The following is a 13,982-nucleotide window of genomic DNA, read 5'->3' as shown; positions in this document are numbered from 1 at the left end:
TGCAGTGGAAAACTGTTCTCATTGTGCAAGCAAACATTATTTTGGTCTATTAAGTGTGTTATCGTTTATTTAAAAATTAACAGTTTTTAATTCCTTTCCTTAAAACTATATTTAGATATTACATCAATAAAGATATAATAAAACCTTCAGATTTAGTTCTAGTGAAAGTCGGGTTCTTGTTATGAAGACAGTACTTTAAAATTCTGTTCTTTGATAAATATAGGTTTGTCGTACGTATCGTAGTTATTTTTTATAATTGTCTGAATTTAGAATACCAAAGTGGGAATTTTTATAGATTGTTTTGTGTGGTGCCATTTAGTAGATAGTGAAACAATGTATTTGTTGTTTCGGTTACATAGATACAAATATGCACGCCATGTCCTTTAGATAATAGTTAAATTAGAAAATATAACGTAATTAATACTTTATATTGAATTTACTAAAATATATTTTTTCAGTATAAGATAATGCTGCTTTTTGTTTTGTTTTGAATTAAGCACAAAGCTACACAATGGGCTATCTGTGCTCTGCCCACCACGGATATCGAAACCCGGATTTTAGCGTGTAAGTCCGCAGACATACCGCTGAGCCACTGGGGGTCGATAATTCTGCAATGGTTAATAGATAGCCTGTACCATGTTGCTGTATTATTAATTAACTGTGCTTTTAGTTCGTGATTTTAGTAAATTTAGGATAATTATATCTATATAACCCACAATAGCGACTTAATACACTGTGATGGTTTATTTGGTGTCGTCTCATTATCAGTCAAATGTCTACGACATTTTTCTTTCTAAGTTCTCTCAGGTATCTTTGAAATGTTTCGTTACGTTCGATGATAATGAATTAATAGGTATTAATAAGGATTTTAAATGTGCTTTTGTTGTAAAGAATAACCACCATTTTAATCAAGTAATTATTTTAGTTGAGAATAATAATGTTGTTGTCGGACGATGTAACATAAAAATATTTTTATTTAACGACAGTTCTTTTAAAATATTTCTTCAGAGCTTAAACGGTAAGGACGAACATTAGGGATAAAATCACAAGAAGTAGAAAAGGCAAAGTTCTTTATTTTCGTCATAAAAATGTTACTCAATCGATAAAGAGTTATTTTATCTTTCATAAGAAGGTCCTTCAGGTGTCTGTATTGTGATTTGAAAGTGTAAACTAAATTAGGTACGTAGAGTCTACGTGGTGGAAGAGAGAACTGAAGACCTTTAGCTAGCACTGATTTACACTGATTATTTATGTTATAATTACACAGGTTAACAATCTGGTCGTCAGGATGAAGCTAGGAATGAATGTTGTTAGTCAGTCAATTCATCCTCAAATTTTGGACATGTTCACACTGAACAATTTGTCTTCGTTCTATTAGTTCCACTTGTTCAGTACATCGGTGTAATCAACACTGGTATCAACGATTCTATGGTTAGTACAGAACACTTTGAACTTTTTCAGTGAAATTTATGTTCTGTTGATGCTTTGTTTGAAATTCTTGATCCAACTCCACAAAACATGCTCACCCTTTATGATATGTGTGGGGGGAGGGAGAACATTGTTAGGGTCAGTCTCAATATTCGTTTGTGAAAGAGTGGTTAGTGGATGGTGATGACTAGGTACCTCTATTCTTTCACTGCTAAATTTCGGACGACTAGCGAAGATAGCCCTCGTGTAGCTTCAGCCCAATGTAAAACAAAGCAATAGTCTCTTCAGACAAATCTGATAATCTAACGACTTTTGAACATTTCGGTTTGGTTCTTTAAAGTGGAGAAACTTTGGATTCACGTTTCGAACAATGTTTCTGAACGAAAGCAAATTTCAAGGTTGATGATTAATATTATAACTATATTGAAGATGAAGATAGATTCATACAACAGAAGGGAACAGAGACAAAGTTTTCAATATTTTACAGATTCAGTATTTAAAGTAAAAAAAAAAAATATTGATGATGAGAAACCTACTTCAGATAAAAAATGTTTATCAGAATGGCTGGTATGGGTACTAACACATGTATTGTATATCAGAATGGCTGGTATCAACAATTGTGTATCTGGTATGGGTACACATATTGTACACATTGTATTGTATCAGAATGGTATGGTATCAGGTCTGGTATGGGTACTTGTAACACATGTAAAACTTGTATTGTATATCACAATGGGTATGCTAAAACTTGTATATCAGAATGTCTGGTATGGGTACAACTTTTATGTGAATGTCTGATGGGTACTAATACTTGTAAAATGTCTGATTCGATATGTGAATGTCTGGTATGGGTACCAACACATAGAATGTGAGAGAGTTTGCAAGAAGAGAGAAAACGATGACCTTCCCAGCCGTTGTCCATTGGACACATGTCTTAGGGACGAGGGTATAAACGTATACGGGAGTAACAGATACGGAAAGTTATTCAACCATTGGTGTAATAGAACGTGGTTATTTTACTGTCAAAACAAGGGTAAACTGCTATCTGCAGTGTCGTGTATAGAAACAACATAAACCACGATAAGGTCTTCCCCCAATTTTAGTTAACCCATAGCTAGCAGAAAAGCCTAATTTAGACACTGAACTGCCCTCGCGGGAATCAGACTGAAATTTTACTTGGGGCACTCAACCCTGTGACTAAGCATCGGGAATGCATTGTTTGTACTTACAAGACACTGCTGGACAGATCACAGCCAAAAGGAGCTTGCTTGATCGATGTTCACAGGTGTCCGCGACACACGCTTCAAAACCACAGTCGTAATATTTGTCTGTCCATTCTGTCATTGTTAATTTGTTATGTTGTTTAATAGTATTACATACAAAGTAAGTTTTACTTTGCAGGTAACATGTTTACCAAACAAATGAAGACAACATGTACTACTCAGTGCACCTCTTTATTGAATCACTAAATGCCAGCACAAATATATATTATGTGTACTGAAAGTTTGCCAAATTTCATACAGATACACGAGTCGTATCGATACAGTCCTCTCGAGTTCTTCATGGTAAGTACTCGTATGTTACTCTTTTATCAAAACATTTTTAATATTTAGTGTTTGAATTAATTAAATACAGAAACAGACAAGGAAAGTTATTCAACCATTGATGAAACAAAACATGCTTATTGTACTGTCAAAACAAGGGCAAACTGCTGTCTGCAATGTCGTGTATGGAAGCGTCATTAACCACGAGAAGGTCTCCGCCCCTGGTACATCTGTAAAACATACATATCGTGTTGATTACTTTACTGATACCGCTCGACAACGTGCATGCCTGGTTCACTAAATTACCCTGTACAACTGAACAACATAGATACCTGGTTCACTAAATTACCCTGTACAACTGAACAACACAGATACCTGGTTCACTAAATTACCCTGTACAACTGAACAACACAGATACCTGGTTCACTAAATTACCCTGTACAACTGAACAACACAGATACCTGGTTCACTAAATTACCCTGTACAACTGAACAACACAGATACCTGGTTCACTAAATTACCTTGTAAAACTGAACATCATACATGCCCAGTTGACTACTTCACTGGTATATCTGAACAACATACAACATTAAATAATAATTATAAATCTGTACGAATAATTTTACTCAGATTTTCTTTGGACTTTATAATTTTGTAATATTTATTTAGTGTAAGTCACAAAGATGTGAGAAACCAAAGTCTGACGAGATTCCCCAGTATACAATTTACCTATTGTTTTTTTAACTTCTTATCCCAAATCCTATTATTGTATTTGTTATCTAATTCTCATTTCTTGACATAGTAAATACTCAAGCCTCGTTTTTCGTACAATTTTCTTAGAGGTTTACTTTTACAGACTTTTATCTCACCCTTTTATGATGTTACAGAATTCGATATCAACACCAATCAGTGAAGACTGACTTTGAAAACAGCTGTAGACAATATTTGATTGGACAGAGAACATTATATACTACTTGTTTTATACATACTGTGAACAGTGGTGTCTGTCCATCAGTTCATCTGTCTCCTGTTTATAACGGCTTCACTTCTCATGTTGAGTGTGAAAAGCTATGGATGAAGTCAAAGTACAACATTAACTTTTTAAATAACAGTAGAACAGGTATGAATAATGTTAACAACAAACAGGATATTCTACACTAACTTGTTATGAATTAATAACACTATGTATCAGAATGTGACATAACGGTTTGTTATTGTTAAATTGTTCTTAGCAGAACACTTACTATACAAACATGGAACATCAAACACAGAAAACCAAAACTCATGTAACACCCTTACTCTAGAGTATCACACAATCTTACAATTAGTCTTTAGTCACTGCTACACGAGGGCTATTTGCGCTAGTCGGCCATAATGTAGCAGAAAGACCAGATGGAAGTCAAGTAGTCATCGCTACCAACCGCCAAGTCTTGGTCTACTATTTTGTACTATTTGCTGGTGTATAACACATCATATACAAACATGGATCACCATTAGGTTCCTCGACTCAAATCACTACAAGTTGATGTATATATAAATAATTTACGTAGGTTCTCATACACTTTCTCGCTCCATTTACTATGATAACTGTATTTATATATACACATATATACGTATGTACATAGATGTAGACGGACGGAAATTTAAATAGAAATGTTGATTGTTATTTTTTTAGGGTAACAATCTCTTCTCAGTCAACGTTGTACGAATGTTGATGACAAAGCTACTTATGGACAATTCCTCAGAAACTGCGCATGTCAGGTAGATATCAGTGGTTGTCTGATTTAATAACAAGCTCAGCGATGGTAAAAACTATTTTAAAATTTGAAGAAAAATAAGCATATGAGTATCTAGAAAACTATGGGAAAATATCAGTATATTTAGTGAAGTATTTGTTGTATTTTTTACTTTATAAGTAATTCTATCTTTTTAAAAGTAGTAACATAGAAATTCAAAAATGTTCTGGTGTTTGTCCTGTTTGAAATTATTTAGATTTTATTGATTACTTCAATTACCACTCCTCAACATATTTCACACTTGAACATTGATAATAAAACTGTAAACAGTTTCAGGTTTGTTTTGTTTTCTTTTAATCAATAGCTTAACCTTTAATGTACTTCTATACATCAGAATTCCCAGATGTTAAGTGATTTATAGAACTGTGTATTCTTAAAAAACACATTAACTCATTACAATAAAATTTATATCAGGCTGTGACTGTTATACAAGATTAAATATTAAAATAAATAGATAGAGCTTAAAGGATTTACCGGAGTTTTCAAAATCTATAAAATAAAATTTAGTCGTAGAATCACTAGAAACAAAAGTCCACGAAACGTATTTGGGATTTTATTGGAAAGAAATGTAAACAGCTTTCCAAAGGAAAATAAATGTCAGAAGAGAATAAATAACTGTTTTTATAGGAAAGTCATCAAAGCGACTGCGCTTCTTTTCCGTTTACTCGGAATCACTTATCTTCTGCATCAGTCCTCATGACGATACTCACCTACAGAGGGAGTACATGGTAACTAACGCCTTGTTGTAGTCCTCCAAGTAAGTATTTCAAGTCTGATTTTATATGAACGGGGAAAACAGAAAAATGTGGGTGTGGTTCTTACTGGCCATAAATCTGTTATTTTCACATCGCTTCCAAGTCCTTGACAGTGCTGGATATTAAACCTTACGGTCCGTCCAGTTACTATTATTTCTGTATCTTACACAGTTAGGACTGGCATGGCCTAGCGCGTTAAGGCGTGTGCTTCGTAATCTGAGGGTCGCGGGTCGCGCCAAACATGCTCGCCCTCCCAGCCGTGGGGCGTTATAATGTGACGGTCAATTCCACTATTCGTTGGTAAAAGAGTAGCCCAAGAGTTGGCGGTGGGTGGTGATGACTAGCTGCCTTCCCAGTCTTACACTGCTAAATTAGGGACGGCTAGCACAGATAGCCCTCGAGTAGCTTTGTGAAATTCCAAAACAAACAAACAAAAAATCTTACACAGTTCGTAAGTTTGTGTGTGTGTTTCTTACAGCCACATCGGGCTGTCTGCTGAGCCCGCTGAGGGGAATAGAATCCATGAATTTAGCGTTGTAAATCCTAGACTTACCGCTGTACCAGCGGGGAGTTTGAAAACTGTCTGACAGAATATTTATTAATCATTTCTCTAATATGTCAATGTATGTATAACCACAACTATCTGGCTATAATTCTTAAGCCTCCTGAACTAACTAAAAGAACAACAGTGGGAAATTATCATTACTTAAACTTAAGTCAAATTATTTACCGACAAACTAACTCAGTGTAACATCTGAACTGGTCATCACCAACCACTGCCTAATCTTGGGCTACTCCTTTACTTACGAATAGTGTTATTGAAGGTCACATAATGACACCTCAACGTCTGAAAGAGCGGCCACGTATAGTAACTAAGGAGACAAGATATTAAAATGAGAACCGAACTGTGCGAAGAAAAAACAAAATCTTATGGAAGTTTCTCACACTGCATTTCATGGGTACTTCGTCCAGCACAATTTGTAGGTATAAAGTTTTCTATAAATATTTTAATTGTATATTCCCATGGAAACATTTTATACATCTGAATTAAATTCTTGAAATAAGAAACAAAAGTTAGACAATTAGTAAGTAACATTCACTTTACTCCACAACCAGTGAGAAGCCTAGTAATTAATGTTAGCAAATACTTGTCTGTTTTCAATAACGTCGTGTTGAAAAGTTTAGAAAAATTGAACATTTTCTATAAAGAAAGAGAGAATCTTTTTACGACACGTACTGCATGGGAAAGGTTTTCGGACTGTTCTAATATACACTATATTTTATTATCTGTTAAATGTGGTACCGTTTATTGAAAAAATAAGCTTTAAACTCCATTTCTTAAAACTGTATCTATAAATTATATCAATAAAAAAAGATATAATCAAATCTTCAGGTTTAGTCCTAGTGAAGGTAGGGCTCTTGTTATACGAAGAGTATTTAATATTCATTTCTATGGAAAACAAACGCTTGTTGTTTGTATCATAGTTACTTTTAAAATTATCCGAATTTAGAATGCTAAAGTGAGAATTTTTTATAGATTTTTCTTTATAGAGACATTTGATAAATAGTGACACACTGTATTTATTATTTCAGTCAAATAGACACAGATATGCACGTCATGTCGTTTATGTAATAGTGAGATTAGAAAATATAACTTAATTAATTTTTTATATTGGATTTACCTAAAATATATATCCTGAATGTTATATAATGCTGCAATTGTTAATATGTAGCGTAAAATATCTTACATATTCCACATTCACTATTTAAAGCAAAACAAAAATAATACATTATTTCTACCTAAATAACTAAAATACATTGCTGAAATAACAATTATTTAATCAAAACTAAAATATATATGAAAGTTAATTACTAAAATAAAAAAAAATCTTCATATATTAAATGGAACGATTTTAATGAAGACTACATGATATTTGGTGTTGGTTAAAGTTGTTTGATGTAGATGGTTTCTTTAAGTATGAATTCCAGATCAGTATCATCCCTACAAAGAATATTTATATTTTATCTTTCGTGTCCTGTTTCTTCACTATGTTAGCGTATAAACGAAAACCATGTGTCACCGAACATTTCTGTGTGTTTTCATGAACAATCCCGTATTTTATTAGTTCTTACTACTAGATGGCGTTCGGCTTTCTCAGTACATCAGGCCATGCAGTTTTCTTGGGTGATTATATGGACAAGCCCTGAACAAAGATAAATTTGGATGTCTTTAGTCAGAAGAATTCCCTTCTGTATGATATGGGGTTAAACTTAATCTGGAACTAAAACATAATTTGTGAGTTATAAAAGCGGTTACCTATCACCATATTGATCTGTATTTTTATCCTATTTTTAACTTAACTGTTTTTTTTATCCAACACAAACTTGTAAGCACCTTTCACATGTTGTGTGCACACCCACATATCATATTTTAAACTTTAAGTAAAACATAATTATAAATGTATACTAACAGTTTTATTCATAAATACTTTAGACTTTATAATTATGAATCATTCATTCAGTGTATGTCAAGAATTAAAACCAATCCAGACTTTCATGTTTGTTTAAATGTGAACGAGTTTCTCCAGTAGACAACCTACCTATTGATTTTGACTCCAAATCCTATGATTGTAGTTGTTAACTAATTATCATTTCTTCACATACTAATTACTCATGTCTTGTTTTTCGTACAATTTTCTTAGTGGTTTACTTACTGCAATCTTTTATCTTACCTTTTATGATATTACAGAATTTGACCTGAACAACGACCACGACTTGTGAGTAACTTTCAGATGTAGAGTGCACACGTTTATATTAAATATTAAACTGTAAGCAAGAAATAATTCTAAGTCTGTATGAACAGTTTTACTCAGAAATACTTTGTAATTTATAATTTTGTGACATCCATTGAGTGTTAAGTCACAAAGAAAAAAGGAAATCCAATCCAGATTGGACAGAGAACGTTATCTACTACGTTTTATACAACATACTGTGAACCGTGGTGTCCGTTCATCTGTCTCCTGTTTATGTTGAGAATGAAAAGCTACACCAACGTGTTATGAATTAATAACACTGTGATTCACACATCAACATGTGACGTAACGGTATGTTATTGTTGAGTGGTTCTTAACATGACTGAAATACTCAATCATTACTTCTTGTAGTTGTTGGTATAAGGAATATAGGTTCAGAAAGTTTGATTAATAACAACAAAATATACCAATCATTCAAATTAATATAGAATTTTGTCTAATGAACAATTAATTTTATGTTTAAGGACATTAAAGTCATTTGTTGAAACACTACACACAAAGAGATAAAGAGAACTTTAAAACGGATTGTTTGAAAAATTCTGTTTCGTATTCTATCTGAGATGTTTACCAACTTTAGGTTCCAGTTACATACAGATAATTTGAACACATTTAATCCTAGCATTTCGTTACCATTATATAACAAATACTATGCTTCATATATTTTAATATAATTCATTCCCCATATGGTACAGCACTTATTGTACAGAGTTACAACGTTAAAATCATGGTTTAAATTATTCTCAGTTAACACAACAGATAGCCAGATATGGCTTTACTACAGAAATAATACACACATAATATAATTTAATTTTATTTGATGTTATACTTGGAAAATGTTTATTTCACAATATATTTTCAACAAATTATTTACTAATATTTTTATTCAGATATTTTGTATTTGATATAAAGTTACTAGTCCGGATTTTATTTAAATATTGATTTTAGATATTATTACATTATTATTTGTCATGTAAAATGTTGAGTTTTGTTTCCATAGTTGTATTCATAGTTAATGGTTTGTTTTGATTTACAGAATTCTACCAAATATACTGCAGCATAATTATCTGAGATAACTTGAAATTACTGGTTCAAGTGTTAATGGAAACTATAAGAAGAAACGAAGGAGAAAAGATATTTCTGTTTGTCTGCCACATTAATTGGTTGAATTGAGAGTATTAGAAATGTTTGATTGGCAGACACAAACTTTATTTTGGAAGGACAATGTAATAAGATTCGCAAAATGTTTTTTTAGGCATCATTTTGAAAAATATTTAAAACTATATACTCATAGAAGATTATACCAGATTATTGTACATTATTGTATTGCCACCACTTCTATATTGGAGAAGCAATTAGAAAAATGGAAATCAGATTAAAAGAACATAAAAAGTCCCCTTCACTCGTTTTTGAACACTGCAAGTCAAATAAACACAACATAACCATAGAAAACACACAAATACTAAATAAAGAAACAAACATAAACAAACGCAAAATTAAAGAAACCTTACTTATACAACAACTAAAACCCAAAATAAACCAATATAAAGGAACGCCTTTACACCTATATTAAATGTAATAAAATAAAATTATATTATATATTCAAACATCTAACACCGCCCACTACATTCCGACACCCAGTTACACAACCCCTTTCAAAGATGTGGTCAGCTTTCTGTCAGTTACCTCTTACTTCATGAACCTGACGATGACAGAAGAAGGTCGAAACGTTGTTCGCTCTTCTATGTAAAATATTTTCTCATCCCAAACGAGCTGTTTTTGCATATATATTACAATTCATATAAATTAGTCCACCTTCTTTCCCATGGTAGAGTGGGGAGCATCTTAGCAAACACAAAACATATAAATTAGTCCACCTTCTTTCCCATGGTAGAGTGGGGAGCATCTTAGTAAACACAATACATATAGATTAGTTTACCTTCTTTCCCATGGTAGAGTGGGGAGCATCTTGGTAAACACAATACATATATATTAGTCCACCTTCTTTCCCATGTAGAGTGGGGAGTATCTTAGTAAACACAATACATATAAATTAGTCCACCTTCTTTCCAATGAGAGAGTTGGGAGCATCTTAGCAAACACAATATATATAAATTAGTCCACCTTCTTTCCCATGAGTGGGTGGGGAGCATTCTTCTCAACACGATACATCTAAACGGGTTCACTCTTTTCCCATGATAGGGTGGGAAACATCCGAGCTAAAACATTACATCTAAAGTGGTCCACCCTCTTTCCCATGATTGGGTGGGGGGCATCCTAGCCAACACAATACATCTAAACTGGTCCACCTCCTTTCCATACCAGATCTCCAAAGAACCAGCCTGCAGGAGATGGTATGAATGGAGTTTCTCGGCCGACTGGTATATTCATTGGCTGCTACAGCTCCTTCTGAAACAAGATAAACCTTTTAACACAGTTAAGATGTCTTCTTAACTCAGTTCGTTTGTCTTAGAGATTTTTGTCTTTAAACAATTGCCATCTTGGCTCATGAGATTTCTCATAGTTCAGCATGTGTCTTCCAACAATCTTAGAAAAACTAACTTCCTATTTTCTCGTTCTCTCTGTGGTATTTAAAATTTGTTTTGTAGATTTACTCGTTTTTAATAACAGAGATTTGCTTTGTTTCTCGAATTACATTTTTTTTTCTATTTATTAACGTAGAAGTCCATATCACTATTTCTCTATCCTTTGTGAGAGAAGAATGTTTACACATAAGTGAAATTTCAACAGTGGCGAGGAGATGAAAGTTACGTATTGATGACGTGACAGCCACTTTTCATATTTTAGTGAACACCATTATGTAGTCTATAACTTTATTCACATCTATTTGACGTGACAGCCACTTTTCATATATTAGTGAACACCATCATGTAGTCTGTAACTTCATTCACATCTATTTGACGTGACAGCCACTTTTCATATATTAGTGAACACCATTATGTAGCCTGCAACTTCATTCACATCTATTTGACATGACAGTCACTTTTCATATATTAGTGAACACCATTATGTAGCCTGCAACTTTATTCACATATATTTGACACTCTTTCATCCCTTCGATGTCAATAGGAAATTCAGCAGAAGGTCAGCTTGTTTGTTTACGTTCATCTACTTCTAAGGCTATGTGAACTTCCCACTGAGGACAGTATTCGACCATCCTCTCTCATTATGTGGGCTTAATTTCTCATGTATATTCCATTCCAGGTCTTTTTTCCTCTTTCACAATCCCGTTTATATAAATCTAATCCTGATGTATTATTTGTTTTTCATCAGTTACTTACATCTGCATACATACTGATTTCTTTTTACACCAACTACATTTCCAGGACTATATGTCTGGTCCTCGTAGTCTTACTGATTCACTGATTAAGAATTATAGTTATTTTTACATGCACTATCTAGATTCACAAACTGTGGTATAAATTTTGAATTTTTGGAAAGCTGACCCATTTATTCAGTTCAACTACCCAGTACACAATTACCCTGTCTTTTCCTGAACCTTCTTTGTTTGCCTCCTTGCACTTTACGTCTTCATTTCATGTCAGAAGTACTTCATAGAGATGCTGTTCCCTTTGGAATGATTCTTGTTCCATCCTATTTTCTGCTGTGGCTTGTTCTATACAATGTTTCTTCCTCTGGTCCCATATGTCAAATAACGGATGGATTACAAGGTTTTACTTGATGTCCTTAAAAAGACACGAAGGGATTTAGTTATTAATCTGTGCAAAGTTTTCATTTAGAAAAGTTCTCTTCACTTCGTTGGATCATTATTCCATATTCAGGTCTATATTACAAACGCCTTTCTTCCTATTCCCATTACAGAGTTCTCCAGATGCTTGCTTTTCTTCATCCACTGATGTTATAATTTATTGTTTCAAACACTACATCTTCGTTGACTTGGTCTGTGGTTTCGTTATTACATGCAAGATAGCCTTCTGTTTTCATACTCATGGAAAGAGTCCTCCAGTTACATCTTTGATGGTAGAAACCCGTTTTGGAAGAATTGACAAAATGTTCAAATCCTTACTCACTCCAACCCAATACTTTATCCTCTTGACCCAACCATTTTCACTGTTTCCTACTGTGCTCGAGAAACTCGTTGTGGCTAGATAATCTATTACCACTGTTTTGGTTCCTTCACTTTGAATCGTACCAAACCCACATCTCTCAGAAATGTTATGTTTACTGGTTGTGATACATCATTGAACAACAATCTCATCTTAAACATATGTACCAGCATAAGCAATTCTTACACATCAGTGTACCCGACCTCTGTTCTGTTCATTGGACATGTTTGTATTCCTTACCACTGCTAGTGAATTGTTTGATTATGATCCATTCTGATAAATTCGTGGTGATTTTTTTACATCAATTATAGAGCAGGTATCAGATCTTTAATTCCTTTTAAAACACTCGACCGTCATGATTCGGCATCCATCCAATGGATTTGCTGTATAGATTCTCATGTATTTGAAGCGATTAATTTGAAAACAGATCATTTGTATCATGATCTGCCTATCAAATAGCCGCTTCACTCACAAGTTTTCTGATGCGTATGTGTTCATTTGGGTAATTACGACTTATTTTCTCTTTAATAATGAAATTTCATGAGTGGAGCAGTATAGAGGGAGCTATTAAACAATAACATCATTATTCATTAATAAGAATCACGTGAGTTCAGATTGAAGTTGCCTAAAACTAGTGTCACACAGATACTCAAGACATATGTTCACAGAAGATATAATCTCTGTGTGAAATGGTAAGCGTCTAATGGAAACACATTTTCATGTAAGAAAATGTTAACTTTTCCAAAACCAGATGTCTTCTGAACTAACCAGTTGGAGATAATAAAATGGGGGTTCCAATCTTCATCTCTACATTTGACACAATAGTTTTATGATGTGTTAAAATTTTTTCCTTCTTGTTTTTACTTTAACGTTTTTCATGCTGTTTATTACTGTTTATTTTGTACAGTTATTAAGTAATTGTAGTTTCAAAATTCACTCCATTTAAACACGAATCTTAAATTTCGTGTTACTGTTCATACACTTTTCACCTGGGATATTTTTCAACACATTTCTCAATCGGTCTGAATTTTCTTTCTTTCGTTTAGATTGATGCAGTCTTAATCTGTCTACTAGTGAAGTAATTTCTTTACTGGAGGTAATAGCTGTAATGGAAGTCCTTATGCCTTTGAGTCACACTCACTTTCACATCTGTTACTGAGTATAACAGAATCAATGGAACCTGGTATCCATTACTCAATACCTATAAGATCCTACAGTGTGTTCTTTCAATACCCAAGTGTTCTGATAGTTATCTAATCAGTGAAATACTCAACCTCTGTACACATTTACCACCCATCTCAGAAAGAACAGTCATAACTTTTTGGTCTCCAATACCACATCTTTTTGCTTAGATAGTAAATTAATTCTATTAAGTTAGACCAAGTTACTTATATATGTTTCCTTCTCAAGGTTTTATACGTCACTCAGTCCACACCTGCATCTGTCCTTTTGATAACACATTTATGGCCAGCTCAAACTTAATTTCCAGTCCTTATCCTTCTTCACAAAATACCCCCTCTAAGTACTTCCCCTTAAATATCACTCATTCATCAGACTCGGT

The 13,982-nt window shown here is 33.5% G+C and overlaps 1 protein-coding gene and 1 long non-coding RNA gene across 2 annotated transcripts in view; both read right to left on the bottom strand.

The window, feature by feature from the left end:
• Positions 1 to 2,872: 2,872 nt before the first annotated feature.
• On the bottom strand, positions 2,873 to 4,383 carry LOC143257363 (uncharacterized). The gene is made up of 3 exons (XR_013031830.1): positions 4,217 to 4,383; positions 3,962 to 4,040; positions 2,873 to 3,202 (listed from the first exon to the last, which is right to left on the bottom strand). It is a non-coding gene; the product is annotated as an uncharacterized LOC143257363 (long non-coding RNA).
• A 5,754-nt stretch (positions 4,384 to 10,137) lies between these two features.
• The window catches only part of LOC143231324 (uncharacterized), a 196,480-nt gene continuing 192,635 nt past the window's right edge, over positions 10,138 to 13,982 (bottom strand). The window contains exon 3 of the mRNA XM_076465908.1: positions 10,138 to 10,239. Within this exon, the coding sequence (XP_076322023.1) occupies positions 10,179 to 10,239 (61 nt within the window). The 3' untranslated portion in view covers positions 10,138 to 10,178. The remainder of the gene's footprint in view (positions 10,240 to 13,982) is intronic.

The sequence above is a fragment of the Tachypleus tridentatus genome, chromosome 1, assembly GCF_004210375.1.
Source record: "Tachypleus tridentatus isolate NWPU-2018 chromosome 1, ASM421037v1, whole genome shotgun sequence".
Taxonomy (NCBI): Eukaryota; Metazoa; Arthropoda; class Merostomata; order Xiphosura; family Limulidae; genus Tachypleus; species Tachypleus tridentatus.
The sequence above is the reverse complement of the archived record's forward strand: the minus strand, read 5'-3'. Positions and strand labels throughout refer to the sequence as shown.